General features: G+C 37.9%; 1 protein-coding gene across 9 annotated transcripts in view; it reads left to right on the forward strand.

The window, feature by feature from the left end:
- Positions 1-14,412, forward strand: part of AKT3 (AKT serine/threonine kinase 3) — a 310,747-nt gene that overhangs the window by 184,206 nt on the left and 112,129 nt on the right. For all 9 annotated transcript variants that reach the window (XM_047840477.1, XM_047840482.1, XM_047840479.1 and 6 more), the window contains one exon: positions 2,160-2,291. In XM_047840477.1, the coding sequence (XP_047696433.1) occupies positions 2,160-2,291 (132 nt within the window). The remainder of the gene's footprint in view (positions 1-2,159; positions 2,292-14,412) is intronic.

A 14,412-nucleotide genomic window follows, 5' to 3' on the forward strand; every position in this document is an offset into this window, starting at 1 on the left:
TGAAAGGGAATATAGGCATTTGTTTCTAAAACTTAGAATTTTTACATGTCATGTACATGAGGAATATTGGTCTGTAGCTTTCTTGTAATGTTTTTGTCTGGTTTTGATAATCAGGGTAATGATGGCCTTATGGAATTAATTGGGAAGTATTCCCTTTTTCTCAACTTTCTTCTTTAGGCGTGTACATAGAATTGGTATCATTTCTTCCTTAAATGTTTATAAAATTCAGCAGTGAAACCATCTAGCCCCTAGAGTTTTCTTTGTGGAGAGGTTTTTGACCACAAATTCAATTTCCTTAGTAAACATAGGGCTATCAAGGTATCTGTTTCTTAAGTGGGCTTCGGAAGTTTGAGGCTTTCAGGGAATTTTTTCATTTCATGTATATTGCCAATTTTATGAGCTTATAGCTGTTTATAATATTCCCATGTGATCCTTTTAGTATCCGTAGAATCTGTAGTGATGTCAGCTCTCTCTCATTCCTGACATTGGTTAATTTGTGTCTCTTGTTCTTATTTTCCAGGCCAATCTGGCTAGAGGTTTGTCATTTTTATTGATCTTCTCAAAGAACCAGCTTTTGGTTTCACTGAGATCCTCTACTTTTTTTTTCTTTTTAAAATTTAATTGATTTCTGCTCTGATCTTCATTATTTCCTTCTATTTCTCTTGAGTTTAATTTGTTCTTGTTCAGTTTCTTAATGTAGAAGCTGAGATCACTGATTTGGGACATTCTTGACATTTGCTTCAGAAAAAATTTGTAACCAGAAAGGCATCGGTGCAAAAGCAGTATCGAAATTAAGGAAGTTTGTGGAAGAATGCTCATAGAGCAGGAAAAGTGTGCATCTAGAGGGCTGTAAAGAGCAAGTAGCAGGTCAGCTTGGCAAAATCCTGGGAATCACCTGCCTTAGGAATGAGAAATGAAACTGAATACAGGCAGATTAATTAAAGGCATTCTTAGACTTCCCTGCCTTTCTGCTCTGATTGCACCAATTGCTTTCTCAGATTTGTACTGCCACTTTCTTAGGTTTCTTCTTCTTGTGATCCAGGTTATTGTCAACATTTCTTATACACATATCTTTCACTTTCTAGCATTCTATCCTTACTTCGCTTGAGTACATTCTCAGATAGCTTCCCTGAAAAGGACTGCTTCCTTACATGTATCTGGAAATGTTTGTGGGGCGCATTTTTGATGATCATGTTGTTTGGGGAAAGTGACACTACCAAGTCCTTAAAAACCTGAGTCCTTAGAAAACAGTGTGGAAGTTTCTCAAAAAATTAAAAATAGAATTATTATAGGATCCAGTAATTCCACTACTGAGTATTTATCCAAAGAAAACAAAAACACTATTTGAAAAGATATATGCACCCCTATGTTCATTGTAGCATTTTTTACAATAACCAAGATATGGAAAGAGGCCAAGTGTCCATTGATAGACAGATGGATAAGAAGATGTGGTATATGTACACCGTGGAATACTACTCAGCCATAAAAAATAATGAAAACTTGCCATTTGCAACAACATGGATGGATCTAGAGAGTAGTGTGCTAAATGAAGTGTCAGAGAAAGACAAATACCATATGAATTCATTTATATGTGGAATTTAAGAAATAAAGCAAATGAACAAACAAAGGAGGAAAAAAAACAGACTCTTAAATACAGAGAACAAATTGGTGGTTGCCAGAGAGAAGGCAGGTGGAAAAGACGGGTGAAATAGATGAAGGGGATTAAGAGTACACTTAACTTGATGAACACTCAGAAGTGCATAGAACTGTTGAGTCATTATGTTGTGCACTGAAACTAATATAATACTCTGTTAATTATACTTCAATAAAAAGAGAAAAAAAAGAAACTTGAGTCCTTGAAAGTGAATGAAAATGGTTCTATTTTTCCTTTCCTCCTACACTTGACTGATAGTTTGGCTAGCTGAGGAATTTGAGGTTCACAGTTACTGCCTTTAGTATCTGAGAATTGCTTAAATTATTTCTAGCATCCATGATTGTTGGTGAGGTAGCTATTGCCAGTCTGATTCTTCTTCACTTAAGTGTGCTTAAAAATTGGTAAAATTTACTTTTGGGTAGATACCACAAACATATACCTATATGTTTATAAATGAATTGCATCAAATATTTCATATTACATTTTTTTAATTTATATTTTTCAGACAATGAATGATTTTGACTATTTGAAACTACTAGGTAAAGGCACTTTTGGAAAAGTTATTTTGGTTCGAGAGAAGGCAAGTGGAAAATACTATGCTATGAAGATTCTGAAGAAAGAAGTTATTATTGCAAAGGTAATTGATTAATAGAGTTGATTACTAAATATTTGTGTATGGTATGCACATATGTGTGTTCACGCATACACATGACTGAAGTGTAGAAATTCCATTAAGTAACCAAAATGTAGATTGTTGGTTACCGCTGCGGTAGTATCTGTATATCAATATTTATTTATAACATTAACATTTTCAAAAGTTTATAATATTATCTGGAAGTTGTATACTGAAGGTATTTTATTTCCTTGAGATAGAAATATTTATTTATGTGTGTTTGGGGGAATGTTTTTACTGTCTCTTTGTGACGTGTATCACTGATTATACTTAGTGTTGCTTTTTAATGTTTTTCCCCAACATTCTGAATTTTCTATTATTAAATAAAAAAGTGATTAGGATAACACCGATGACTTGTACCCGTATATTATACAGCTTATATAATGATGAATGGAAGAGCATATTTAATAGATTTGAAAATATAGGAATCATAAAACTAAAAGAAATAGCAGTCTTTGAAATTCTTTCAGGAGGCCTTAACCCCCATCTCCGTAACTTAGATCCATACAGATAACTAGCATGTTAATGATGCTAGTCCTCACTCAAGAGTTCTGAATTGAGGGGCTCCTGGGTGGCTCAGTTGGTTAAGCGTCCAACTTTAGCTCAGGTCATGATCTCACGGTTTGTGAGGTTGAGCCCCGTGTTGGGCTTTGTTCTGACATCACAGAGCCTGGAGCCCACTTTGAGTTCTGTGTCTCCCTCTCTCTCTGCCCCTCCCCTGCTCATGCTGTGGTTCTCTCAAAAACAAATAAACATAAAAATTTTTAAAAAATATATTATTATCATACTTTATAGACTACTTTAACTTTCCATTATTTGCAACCACCATTGACCGTTGAACAAGATGGAGGTTACTCCCTGCCCAGTCAGAAATCCACATCTAACTTTTGACTAAAGTTAACTACTAACAGTATATGGTTGACTGAAAGCCTTCATGGTATCATGAATGGTTCATTAACATATTTTGTATGTCATATGTCTTATATACTGTATTCTTACAATGAAGTAAGCTAGAGAAAAGAAAATGTTATTAAGAAAATCATTAAGGAACAGAAAATACATTCACAGGACCGTACTGTATTTGTTGAAAACAATCTGCGTGTAAGTGGACCCTCACAGTTCAAACCCATGTAGTGCAGGGGTCAGCTGTATAGTTTCCTCATCTCCCCTGTGTTTGTACATTTGTTTTAATTTCAACTGTTACACAAGTCTGTGTCTGGTATTGGAAAGAACACTGACCTTGGAGTCATGCAGGCCTGGATTCACTTCCCAGCTTTGTGTCTTACCACCTAATGGCCTTTAACAAGCAGTTTGGGGGCAGTACTGCTCCCTTAGGGACATTTGTAATGTTTTAGGGTAGTGTATTCACTTAATCACAGTGAATCAGTGGAAGAGAAACTACTGAGTGTCACCAGGTGGAGGCCACGTGTGCTGAGTACATGTTGAGTAGCCCAACAAAGCGTTGGATTTTTCATTTGTAAAATTCTACTTGTTAAAAGACAAAAAAGTATTTCTGGACAGGAATATTGAGGATTTGGATATTTAGTATAGTGCCTGACTCTTATTAGTCATTAAACTGCTATCTTCCCGGAGGTAGTATAGTGTAGTAGGCTCTGCCACTTACTAAATGATCCCAAACAAATTGCTCAACTTTTTATGCCTTTGTTTCCTCATCTGCAAAATGGGGGAAATGATAGTGCCTGTCTCATAGAGTTGTTGTCAGGATTAAATGAATGAATACATGTAATAGCATTTGCTGTAAACAAAATTAAGATTAAAATAGTATTAAATGAAAATCTATTGTTGTTATGAGGATTTGCTATGATTATTATTACTCTTACCATCTACTGTGTGTGAGGCATCAGTAAAAATATTTCCATTCTGTTTTTTTCTTTTATGCATTAGCCTCACCTAGAGCCTGTCTTCCCTTACTAATTAATTGTATTTTTCTCACTAACTCCACAGAACTGGGTATATTTCACAAGTGAGAGAATATCTAGATTGGTATACTACCCTTGATACGTTTGCCAACAAATCCCTTTATCCATTTCTTGAAAGAGAATATAATATGTCTGCTTATAGAAAAATGATTAAGCAGTATAATGTTTTAGAGTCTGACAAGACCTGGGATTTGAATCCTGATGTGCCAATCACAGAGCCTCATAGAGAGGAGTAAGTGATGTCCATGTGCCTTATTACTGTTGACATTAACACTGACCACCTGATTAAAGTATTGGCTACCAGCATTCTCCACTGTAGAATTACCATTTCTCCCGTTGTAGTTAATAACTATCTTAGGGGAGATACTCTGAGACTATACAAGTGTCCTTTTTCTTCTTAAACTTTTGCCCGCTCATTTTAACTTCCATCAGTGGATCTTGTCTACAGTACTTATTACTGTGGCATACTAGTGGTATTTTCTTTTTTCCCCTAATTCTTTATATCTTTATTCTTTGTGCCTTTGTATCAATTTTTGTAATCTTTTCAAAGAACCAACTTTTACTTTCATTGCTTTTTCTGTTTTTCTATTCTCTGTTATTTATTTCTAATCTTTACTATTTCCTTCCTTGTGCTAGCTTTAGCTTTAGTTCTTAAGCTGTAAAGTTAGATTGAAGATTTGATATCTGTCTTCTTTATAAATGTAAGCGTCTAAATCTACAATTTCCCACTTAGCACTACTTGTGATGCATCCCATAAATTTTGGTGTGTTACATTTTTCTTTTCATTCATTTCTCAGTATTTTCTCATTTAATTTCCCTTGTGATTTCTCCTTTGATCCATGGATTAAGATTCTACTGTTTAATTTCTACAGATGTGTAAATTTTCTAATTTTCTTCTGTTTTTCATTTCAAACTTCATCCCACTGCTGTTAGAGAAGATACTGGGTATGATATCTATCTTTTAAATCTATTGAGACTTAATTTGTGGCCTAACATATGGTGTATCCTGGAGAATTTTCCATGTGCACTTGAAAAGAATGTGTAATCTGTTGTTGGGTAAAATGTTCTCTGTGTGTCTGTTAGGTCCAGCTGGTTTATTATGTTAAGTCCTCTGTTTTTTACTTACCTTTCATCTGGTTGTTCTCTCTCATTATTGTGAGTAGGGTATTGATGTCTCCAACTATTACTGTAGAACTATTACTCATTTCAATTCTATTTTTGCTTCATACATTTTGAGGGCTTATTATTAGTTACATAAATGCTTATAATTGTTATTTCTTGATGGATTGAGCCTTTTATTAATACCTTTTTTTTTTGTCTTTTGTAACCTTTAAAAAAAATTTTTTTTGGTCTGATAATGGTAAAACCACCCCTGCTCTCTTATGATTATTTTTGTATGAAATATTCCATCCTCTCAGTTTCATTATATTTGTGTCTTTGGCTCTAAAGTAAGCCTCCTGTAGATAGCGATCATTTTGTTGTTGTTAAATCCATTCTGCCATCTCTTATCTTCTGATTGGAGAGTTTAATCCGTTTACATTAAAATAAATACTTACAAGGAGGGAGTTCTGTCACTATTTTCTTTATGCTTTATACTTTCCTTGTCCCACATTATCTGCATTACTGACTTCTTTTATGTTTAATTGATTTTATTTTCGTGAAACATTTTAATTCCCTTCTCATTTCCTTCTCTATATATTCTATAGCTATTTTCTGTGTGGTTACCATGGGGATTACATTTAACATCCTAAAATTATAACACTCTAATTTGAATTTATACCACCTTAACTTCAGTAACATACGAAAACTGCTTCTGTGCTCCTCTGCCACTCTACTCAAGGCTTTTTAAGTTATTGATGTCATAAACTACATCTTTATTCTTTTTGGTGCAATTGTTAATGGGATTGTTTTCTTAATTTCTCTTTCTACTACTTTATTATTAGTGTAGACAAATCCAAGAGATTTCTGTATGTTAATTTTGCATCCTGCAACTTCACTGAATTCATCTATCAGTTCTATTGGTTTTTTTGGTGGAGTTTTTAAGGTTTTCTGTATATAGTACTGTGTCACTGCAAATAGTGACAGTTTTACTTCTTTCTTCTTGATGGGATGCCTTTTATTTCTTTTTCTTGTTTTATTGCTATGGCTGGACTTCCAGTACTGTGTTGGTTAAACATGGTGAGAGTAAGACATACTAGTCTTATTCCTGATCTCAGAAGAAAGGCTATCAGTTTTTCACCATTATAATGTTAGCTGTGGTTTTTCATATATGGCCTTTATTATGTTGAGGTATGTTCCCTCTAAACCTACTTATTGTTGAGAGTTTCTATCATGAATGGAAGTTGTATTTTGATAAATCTTTTTTCTGTATCTATTTATATGATCATAAAGTTTTGATCCTTTTTCTTATTAATGTGAGATATCACATTGATTGATTTGTGAATCTTTTAAAATTTTTTTAATGTTTGTTTTTAAGAGCGAGCAAGAAAGAGACAGAGTGCAGATGGGGGAGGGGCAGAGAGAGAGAGAGGGAGACACAGAATTGGATGCAGGCTCCAGGCTCTGAGCTGGCAGCACAGAGCCCCATGCCGGGCTTGAACTCAAAAACCATGAGATCATGACCTGAGCCAAAGTCAGCCGCTTAACCGACTGAGCTACCCAGGCGCCCCTGATTTGCAAATACTGAATCAATATCCCTGGAATAAATCCTGCTTGATTGTGATGAATTTTTTTTTTTAATGTACTGTTGAATTTGGTTTGCTATTTTGTTGAGGATTTTCGCATCTCTTTTCATCAGAGATATTGGTCTGTAATTTTTTTTGTTTTTTTGTTTTTTTTTTTGGTAGTGTCAGGGTAATAGACATCAGGTAGATATCAGGGTAATGCTGACCTCATAGAGTGGATTTGGAAGTTTTCCTTCCTCTTCTATTTTTTGGAATAGCTTAGAATATAGGTATTAATTCTTCTTTAAATGTTTGCTAGAACTCATCTGTGATTTTGATTACTGATTCAATGTCATGACAGTAATTGATCAGTTCAGATCCTCTATTTTTTCCTGATTCAGTTGAAAGATTATGTTTCTGGGAATTTATCCATTTGTTCTAGGTTGTCCAATTTGTTGGCATATCATTTTTTTAAGTGTTTTTTTTTTTTTTTTTTTTTTTTTTTTTGAGAGAGAGAGTGAGCGAGAATGTGAGCAGGGGAGAGGGGTAGAAGAAGAGAGAGAATCCCAAGCAGGCTCCGCACTCAGCATGGATCCCACAAACCTGGGATTGTGACCTGAGCTGAAATCAGGAGTTGGATGCTCAACCAACTGAGCCACCCAGGTGCCCCTGTTGGCATATAATTTTTTATAAAATAATTTTATAATCCATTGTATTTCTGTGGTGTTGGTTGTTATTTCTCCCCCTTTGTTTCTGATTTTATTTTTTTAAGTCTTTTTTTTTTTTTTTTTTTTTTTTTGCAGATGTGTCTGGCTAAAGGTTTATCAATTTTGTTGATTGTTTCAGAGAACCAGCTCCTGGCTTAATTGGTCCTTTTTCATTCTTGTTTGTTTGGTTGTTTGAAATAGTCTCTATTTAATTTATTTCTGCTCTAGTGATTATTATTTCATTCTTTTTACTAGCTTTGGGGTTCTTCTTTTCTACTTCTTTTTAGGTGTAAAGTTAGGTTGTTAATTTGAGATTTTTCATTTTCTCTTTGATTTTTTGGTTTGCCCATTCATTGTTTAGTAGAATGTTGTCTGACCTCCGCCTATTTGTGTTGTCTCCAGACTTTTTGTTGTGGTTGATTTCTACTTTTATATCACTGTGGTCAGAAAAGATGCATGATAAGATTTCAGTCTTCCTAAGATTATTCAGACTTGTTTTGTGGCCCAGCATGTGATCTGTCCTGGAGAATGTTCCAGGCACACTTGAATAGAATGTATATTCTGCTTCTTTTGGCTGAAATGTTCTATATATGTCTGTTAGCTCCATCTGGTCTAATGTGCCATTGAAAGCCACTGTTTCCTGGTTGATTTTCTTTCTGCATGACCTTTCCATTGATGTAAGTGGGGTGTTAAAGTCCCCTCCTATTGTATCATTGTTAGTCTCTTCCTCTGTATTTCTTAATAATTGCTTTATGTAATTTGTAATTATAATTTGTGCAACTTACAATTGTGCTGTCCTCTTGTTGGATTGATCCCTTTATCATTATGCAGTGCCCTTTTTTATCTCTTGCCATAGTCTTTGCTATAAAGTCTACTTTGTCTGATGTAAGTATTGCTAACCTGGCTTTTTTTTTTTTTTCACTTCCATTTGAATAGTGTATGTTTTTCTGTTTGTGTGTGTCTTTAGGTCTGAAGTGTGTTTCTGGTAGGCAGCATATAGATGAGTGTTGCTCTTACCCATTCAGTTACCCTATGTCTTTTGCTTGGAGCATTTAATCCATTTCTGTTTAAAGTAATCATTGATTGGTATATACTTACTGCCATTTTTAAATTTGTTTTCTGGTTTTATAGTTATGTAGTGTTATGTAGTTATGTAGTGGTATGCTTGGTTTCCTTGCTCTTTATGTTTTGTGTATCTGTTGTAGGTTTTTGATTTGTGGTTACTATTAGGCTCATGTATAACACGTGTATAGCAGTCTATATTAAGTTGATTATTACATAAGTTCAAACACATAAAAGCACTAGATATTTACTCCCTCTTCCATTTTTTGTGTATATGATGTTGTATTTTACGTCTTTTTATTTTGTGTAGTCCTTGACTGATATTTTGGATATAATTGATTTTACTTCTTTTGCATTTTAACCTCCATACTGGCTTTATAAGTGATTAATCTATTATTTTATTATATGTTTGTTTTTAACTGAAATTTTTTTTCCTTTCATTATTTTCTTACTCATGATGATGGCCTTTTCTTTCCACTCAAAGGATTCCCTTTAATATTGCTTGTAATACATGCTTAGTGGTAAATGAACTCCTTTAACTTTTGTCTGGGAAACTCTTTTATTTGTCACTCTATTTTGAATGGTAATCTTGCTGGGTAGAGTATTCTTGGTTGCAGGATTTTACCTTTGAACACTTTGAATATATCATGCTACTCTCTTCTGGCCTGCCAAGTTTCTGCTGAAAAAACAACTGATAGCCCTACAGAGTTCCCATTGTATGTAACTTTTATTTTCTCTTGCTGCTTTTAAAATTCTTTCTTTGGCTTAGCCCTATGGAGTTTTCCCCATATGTAACCATGTTATTTTCTTTTGCTCCTTTTAAAATTCTGTCTTTGGGATGCCTGGGTGGCTCAGTCAGTTGAGTGTCCGACTCTTGATTTCGGCTCAGGTCATGATCTCACGGTTCATGGGTTCAAGCCCTGCATTGGGCTCTGCTCTGACAGTGCAGAGCCTGCTTGGGATTCTGTCTCTCCCTCTCTCTCTGCCTCTCCCCCACTCTCTTCCTCTCAAAATAAATAAATAAAGTTTAAAATTCTCTCTTTGTCATTACTTTTGCCACTTTAATTACTTTATGTCCTGGTGTGGACCTCTTTGAGTTGATTTTGTTTGAGGTTCTCTGTGCTTTCCAGATCTGCGTGTCTGTTTCCTTCCCCAAGTTAGGGAAGTTTTCAGCTATTATATCTTTAAATAACTTTTCTGCCCCCTTTTCTCCTTCTTCTCCTTCTGGGATCCTTATAATGTGAATATTACTATGCTTGATGGAGTTGCTGAGTTCCTTTAACCTTTTGTCATTTTTCAGTATTATTTCTCTTTACTGCTCAGCTTGTTGCTTTCCATTACCATCTTCCAGATTGCTGATGTGTTCTTCTGCATTTTCTAATCTACTGTTGGTTGGCTGTAGTGTATTTTTTTTATTTCAGTTATTCAGTTTTTAATCTCTGATTGGTTCTTTTTATGTTTTCTGTCTCTTTGTTGAGGGTCTTACTGAGGTCTTCCAGTCTTTCTTCAAGTGTAGTAAATATCTTTATGACTGCTACTTTGAATTCTTAATCAGACATATTGCTTATATCCGTTTTATTTATCTCATTGTGATTTTTGTCTTGTTCTTTCATTTGGAACATACTCCTCTGTCTCCTCATTTTATCCAACTTTCTGTGTTTGTTTCAGTGTATTGGGGTGTCAGCCCTGTCTCCAAGTTTTGAAAGCAGTGGCTTTATATAAAAGAGGTCCTGTGGTGCCCTGGAGTGCAATGCCCCCGGTCACTAGAACAAGGTGCTCCAGGGTGTCTCCTGGGTGGGCTGCATGTGCCCTACTGTTGTGGCTAAGCAGTGTGTCCCTTCAGTCCAGTTAGCTGCGGTGACTTGCTTTGCCTGCAGTGGGAACACTGGGCAGGATTCGGTCCCTGTGCTGTTGAGGTCCCCTGCAGAGCTAGTGGAAGCTCATGGTGGGGTCAGCTGTCTGCATTAAGTCTCTCAGCCACAGTTGTGGGCACGTCGAGTAGCAGCCAGCTGAAAGGCCCTGCTGATTAAACTCTGGGCGCGCTAGTGTGTGCGTCATCTCCCCCTCCCTTCATGGCAGGGGTCACTTGGGAGGGTTGGTTGGGGCAGGTCTGCAGGGGAACACCAGGGCAGAGCACTGCTGTTAGCAAGCTAGGTGGAGAGTTGTAATGCTGGTTCCCACAGAGTCCAGCTGTCAGGCTAGGGGAGTGGGGGAGAAACGGTGCCCACAACACGTTCCTTCTTGGAGAAGCCTCCTGAAGATCCCTTCCCCGAGATTAGTAAATAAATCTTCGCACCCCCCAGGCACGTTTCAAAGTGCTGCTTCTGTGCTGCGTCTCCTGAGTTACTTACTATGCTGGCTCTTTAAGGGTGTGTGAGCCTGCTGATTTTTCAAGTACCTAGAGTTAAGCTCCACTGACTTTAAAACCTGCTGAAGTTAAGCCCCATTGGTTTTCAAAGCCAGATGTTCTCAGGATTCATCCTCCCAGGGCAGGCACCTACTGTCCGATCCACTTGTTTCTCTGTGCTTGTGGTGCCTCTCCCGTTTGTGGGGAATCTTGCAAGGAGTTTGGTTCCCAGCTGTGTCTCTACCCCTCCTACCCTTTTTGCCATGGCTCTGTCCCTACAATTAACTGTGGAAGATCTTTTTACCAGTCTGCAGGGTGTTTTCAGAGTTAGTTGTACGATGTAGCTATTGTCTAGGCTTCAGACTTTTCTTCTGCGGCTTCCTCCCCTCTCTGAGCCTTCACAGACTTGAAGGGAGCCAGGGCCCTGCTCTGGGTTAGGCTGTGGCTTAAAGGAATGTGGTGGCTGTTTGATCTTCTGTCCAGACCACTGACACTTTCTCCACATCAGCAGTAAGGCTGTTTCACTTTCTTATCATTGATGTGTTCACTGGAGTAGCAGTTGTAATTTCCTTCAAGAAATTTCCCTTTGCATCCACAGCATGGCTCACTGGTTGGTGCAAGAGGCCTGGCTTTCAGCCTCTCAGCTTTCAGCATGCCTTCCTCAGTCAGCTTCATCATCTCTAGCTTTTGATTTAAAGTGGAGACGTGCACATCTTCTCTTGAACACTTAGAGGCCATTATAGGATTATTAATTGGTTTAAATATTTTATTTTATTTTATTTTTTTTCAACGTTTATTTATTTTTTGGGACAGAGAGAGACAGAGCATGAACGGGCGAGGGTCAGAGAGAGAGGGAGACACAGAATGGAAACAGGCTCCAGGCTCTGAGCTATCAGCCCAGAGCCCGACGCGGGGCTCGAACTCACGGACCGCGAGATCGTGACCTGGCTGATGTCGGACGCTTAACCGACTGCGCCACCCAGGCGCCCCAATTGGTTTAAATATTAATGTCAGTATTTTGTGTCTCAAGACATAGGGAGGCCCAAGGAGAGGGAGGGAGACCAGAGAGGAGCTTGGTCAGGAGAGTATTCAGAACACACACATTTATCGATAATGTTCACTTCCTCGTATGGGCGTGGTTGATAGCACTTAAAAATAATTACAATAATAGCATCAAAGATCACTGATCAGAGTTCACCGTAAAATAAGATCTAATAGTAATGAAGAAGATGGAAATATTGCAAGAATTACCGAAATGTGACACAGAGACACAACGTGAGCAGTAAATGCTGATGTAAATGTTGCTTGATGCAGGGTTGCCGCAAACCCTCAATTTGGAAGAAAAACAGCACTGTCTGCAAAGGACAGTAGAGTGAAGCAGAAAAAACAAGGTATGCCTGAAGGGCGTTTTTACCTCACTCTGATTGGATCAGTTGAGTCCATCTAACCCCGCCCATAGCCTCAGCCATACAGAGTGGTTGGGTATAGTGTTTATGTCAGGATAAAAATCTAACCGCCTCCCTTACAATGTTTTTGAGTAGTCTGACCTAGGTAGGCAAGGTTCCCAGTGGTGGCAGCTGGCACCCTCTTTTCTTGGATATTTCTGGGGTCAGAATGGAGTAGTCAAATTGCTTTTCCGTTCTCTCAGACTCTTAAAGTGTGCCGGCATGTTTCCTAATCCACATAGTAGAATCTATTTTTAGCGTTCCCATTCAGCTAGAGAACCCGTGTTCTATTAATCTACCTCGTTAGTCATTCAAGGATATGAACAGAGTGCTGAGGATCACCAAACAGATGAGGAAAATCTAAAGACAGCATAAAAGAGAACGAAGAAGAACAAAAGAATAGTTGATCCTAGTGAGAACAGAGACAAAACAGAGAACTGAAGATATATTCACAATCTCTAATTAGTATTTGTAGAGAAGTAGGAAAAGATGTCGTCCTACAAAACAAAAATAGGCTGAAAAAGAAATAGAGCACAAGAAAAAGTAATTGTAAATTTAATGCTTGATTGCTAAAATAAAACATTTAATACAAGGATTGTAAACAGATCTTGGGGGAATATCTGAGAATGAAGTGCCAAAAATACAGCAGTGGAAAATATTGGAAGAATAGTTAGGACATGAAAGCTCAATCAAGAAAACTCAGTATGTAGAAGAGGCGCCTGGGTGGCTCAGTCGGTTGGGCGGCCGACTTCGGCTCAGGTCACGATCTCGCGGTTTGTGAGTTCGGGCCCCCCTGTCAGGCTCTGTGCTGACAGCTCCAAGCCTGGAGCCTGCTTCGGATTCTGTGTCTCCCTCTCTCTCTGCCCCTACCCTGCTCGCACTCCGTCTCTCTCTGTCTCTCAAAAATAAATAAACGTTTTTTAAAAAAGAAAAAGAAAATTCAATATGTAGAAGAGGCGCCTGGGTGGCTCAGCTGGTTAGGCAACTGACTTTGGCTCAGGTCATGACCTCATGGTTTGTGGGTTCAAGCCCCACATTGGGCTCTGTGCTGACAGCTCAGAGCCTGGAGCTTGCTTCGGATTCTCTTTCTCTGTCTCTCTCTCTCTCAAAAATAAATACGCATTTTTTAAAAATTAAAAAGAAAAATCAATATGTATAAGAATTTAAGTGGGGGTGCCTGGGTGGTTCAGTCAGTTAAGCGTCCGATTCTTGATTTTGGCTCATGTCATGATCCCAGGGTCGTGGGATCAAGCCCCCCATCCGGCTTCATGCTGGGTGTGGAACTTGCTTGGAATTCTCCCTCTCTCGCTCTCTCTCTCTCTCTGTCTGTTCCTCCCTCCCTCCCCTGCTCTCTTCTCTCAAGATAAATAAATAAACATTAAAAATTTTTTGAAATGGGAAGAGATTGAAAGAACTAATCAAAGAAGATAAAATTAATTACAGCTGAAGTCTTCAGATTGAAAGTGTCTGCTGAGTACTGAGCCAGAGAAAAGAAAATGGGGGCCCCTGGCTGGCTCAGTCAGTGGAGCCTGTGACTTTTGATTTGGGGGCTGTGAGTTCGAGTCCCACATTGAATGCAGAGATTATTTAAAAGTAAAACCTTAGGGGCGCCTGGGTGGCGCAGTCGGTTAAGCGTCCGACTTCAGCCAGGTCACCATCTCGCGGTCCGTGAGTTCGAGCCCCGCGTCAGGCTCTGGGCTGATGGCTCAGAGCCTGGAGCCTGTTTCCGATTCTGTGTCTCCCTCTCTCTCTGCCCCTCCCCCGTTCATGCTCTGTCTCTCTCTGTCCCAAAAATAAATAAACGTTGAAAAAAAAAATTTTTTTTTAAATAAAAATAAAACCTTAAAAAGAAGAGAAAATGGACCCTAGACACTCTCTTACATCTTTGGGAAAGTTTTGAACCTTAAGGCTAAAAACATCA

The sequence above is a fragment of the Prionailurus viverrinus genome, chromosome F1 (genome assembly GCF_022837055.1).
Source record: "Prionailurus viverrinus isolate Anna chromosome F1, UM_Priviv_1.0, whole genome shotgun sequence".
Taxonomy (NCBI): domain Eukaryota; kingdom Metazoa; phylum Chordata; class Mammalia; order Carnivora; family Felidae; genus Prionailurus; species Prionailurus viverrinus.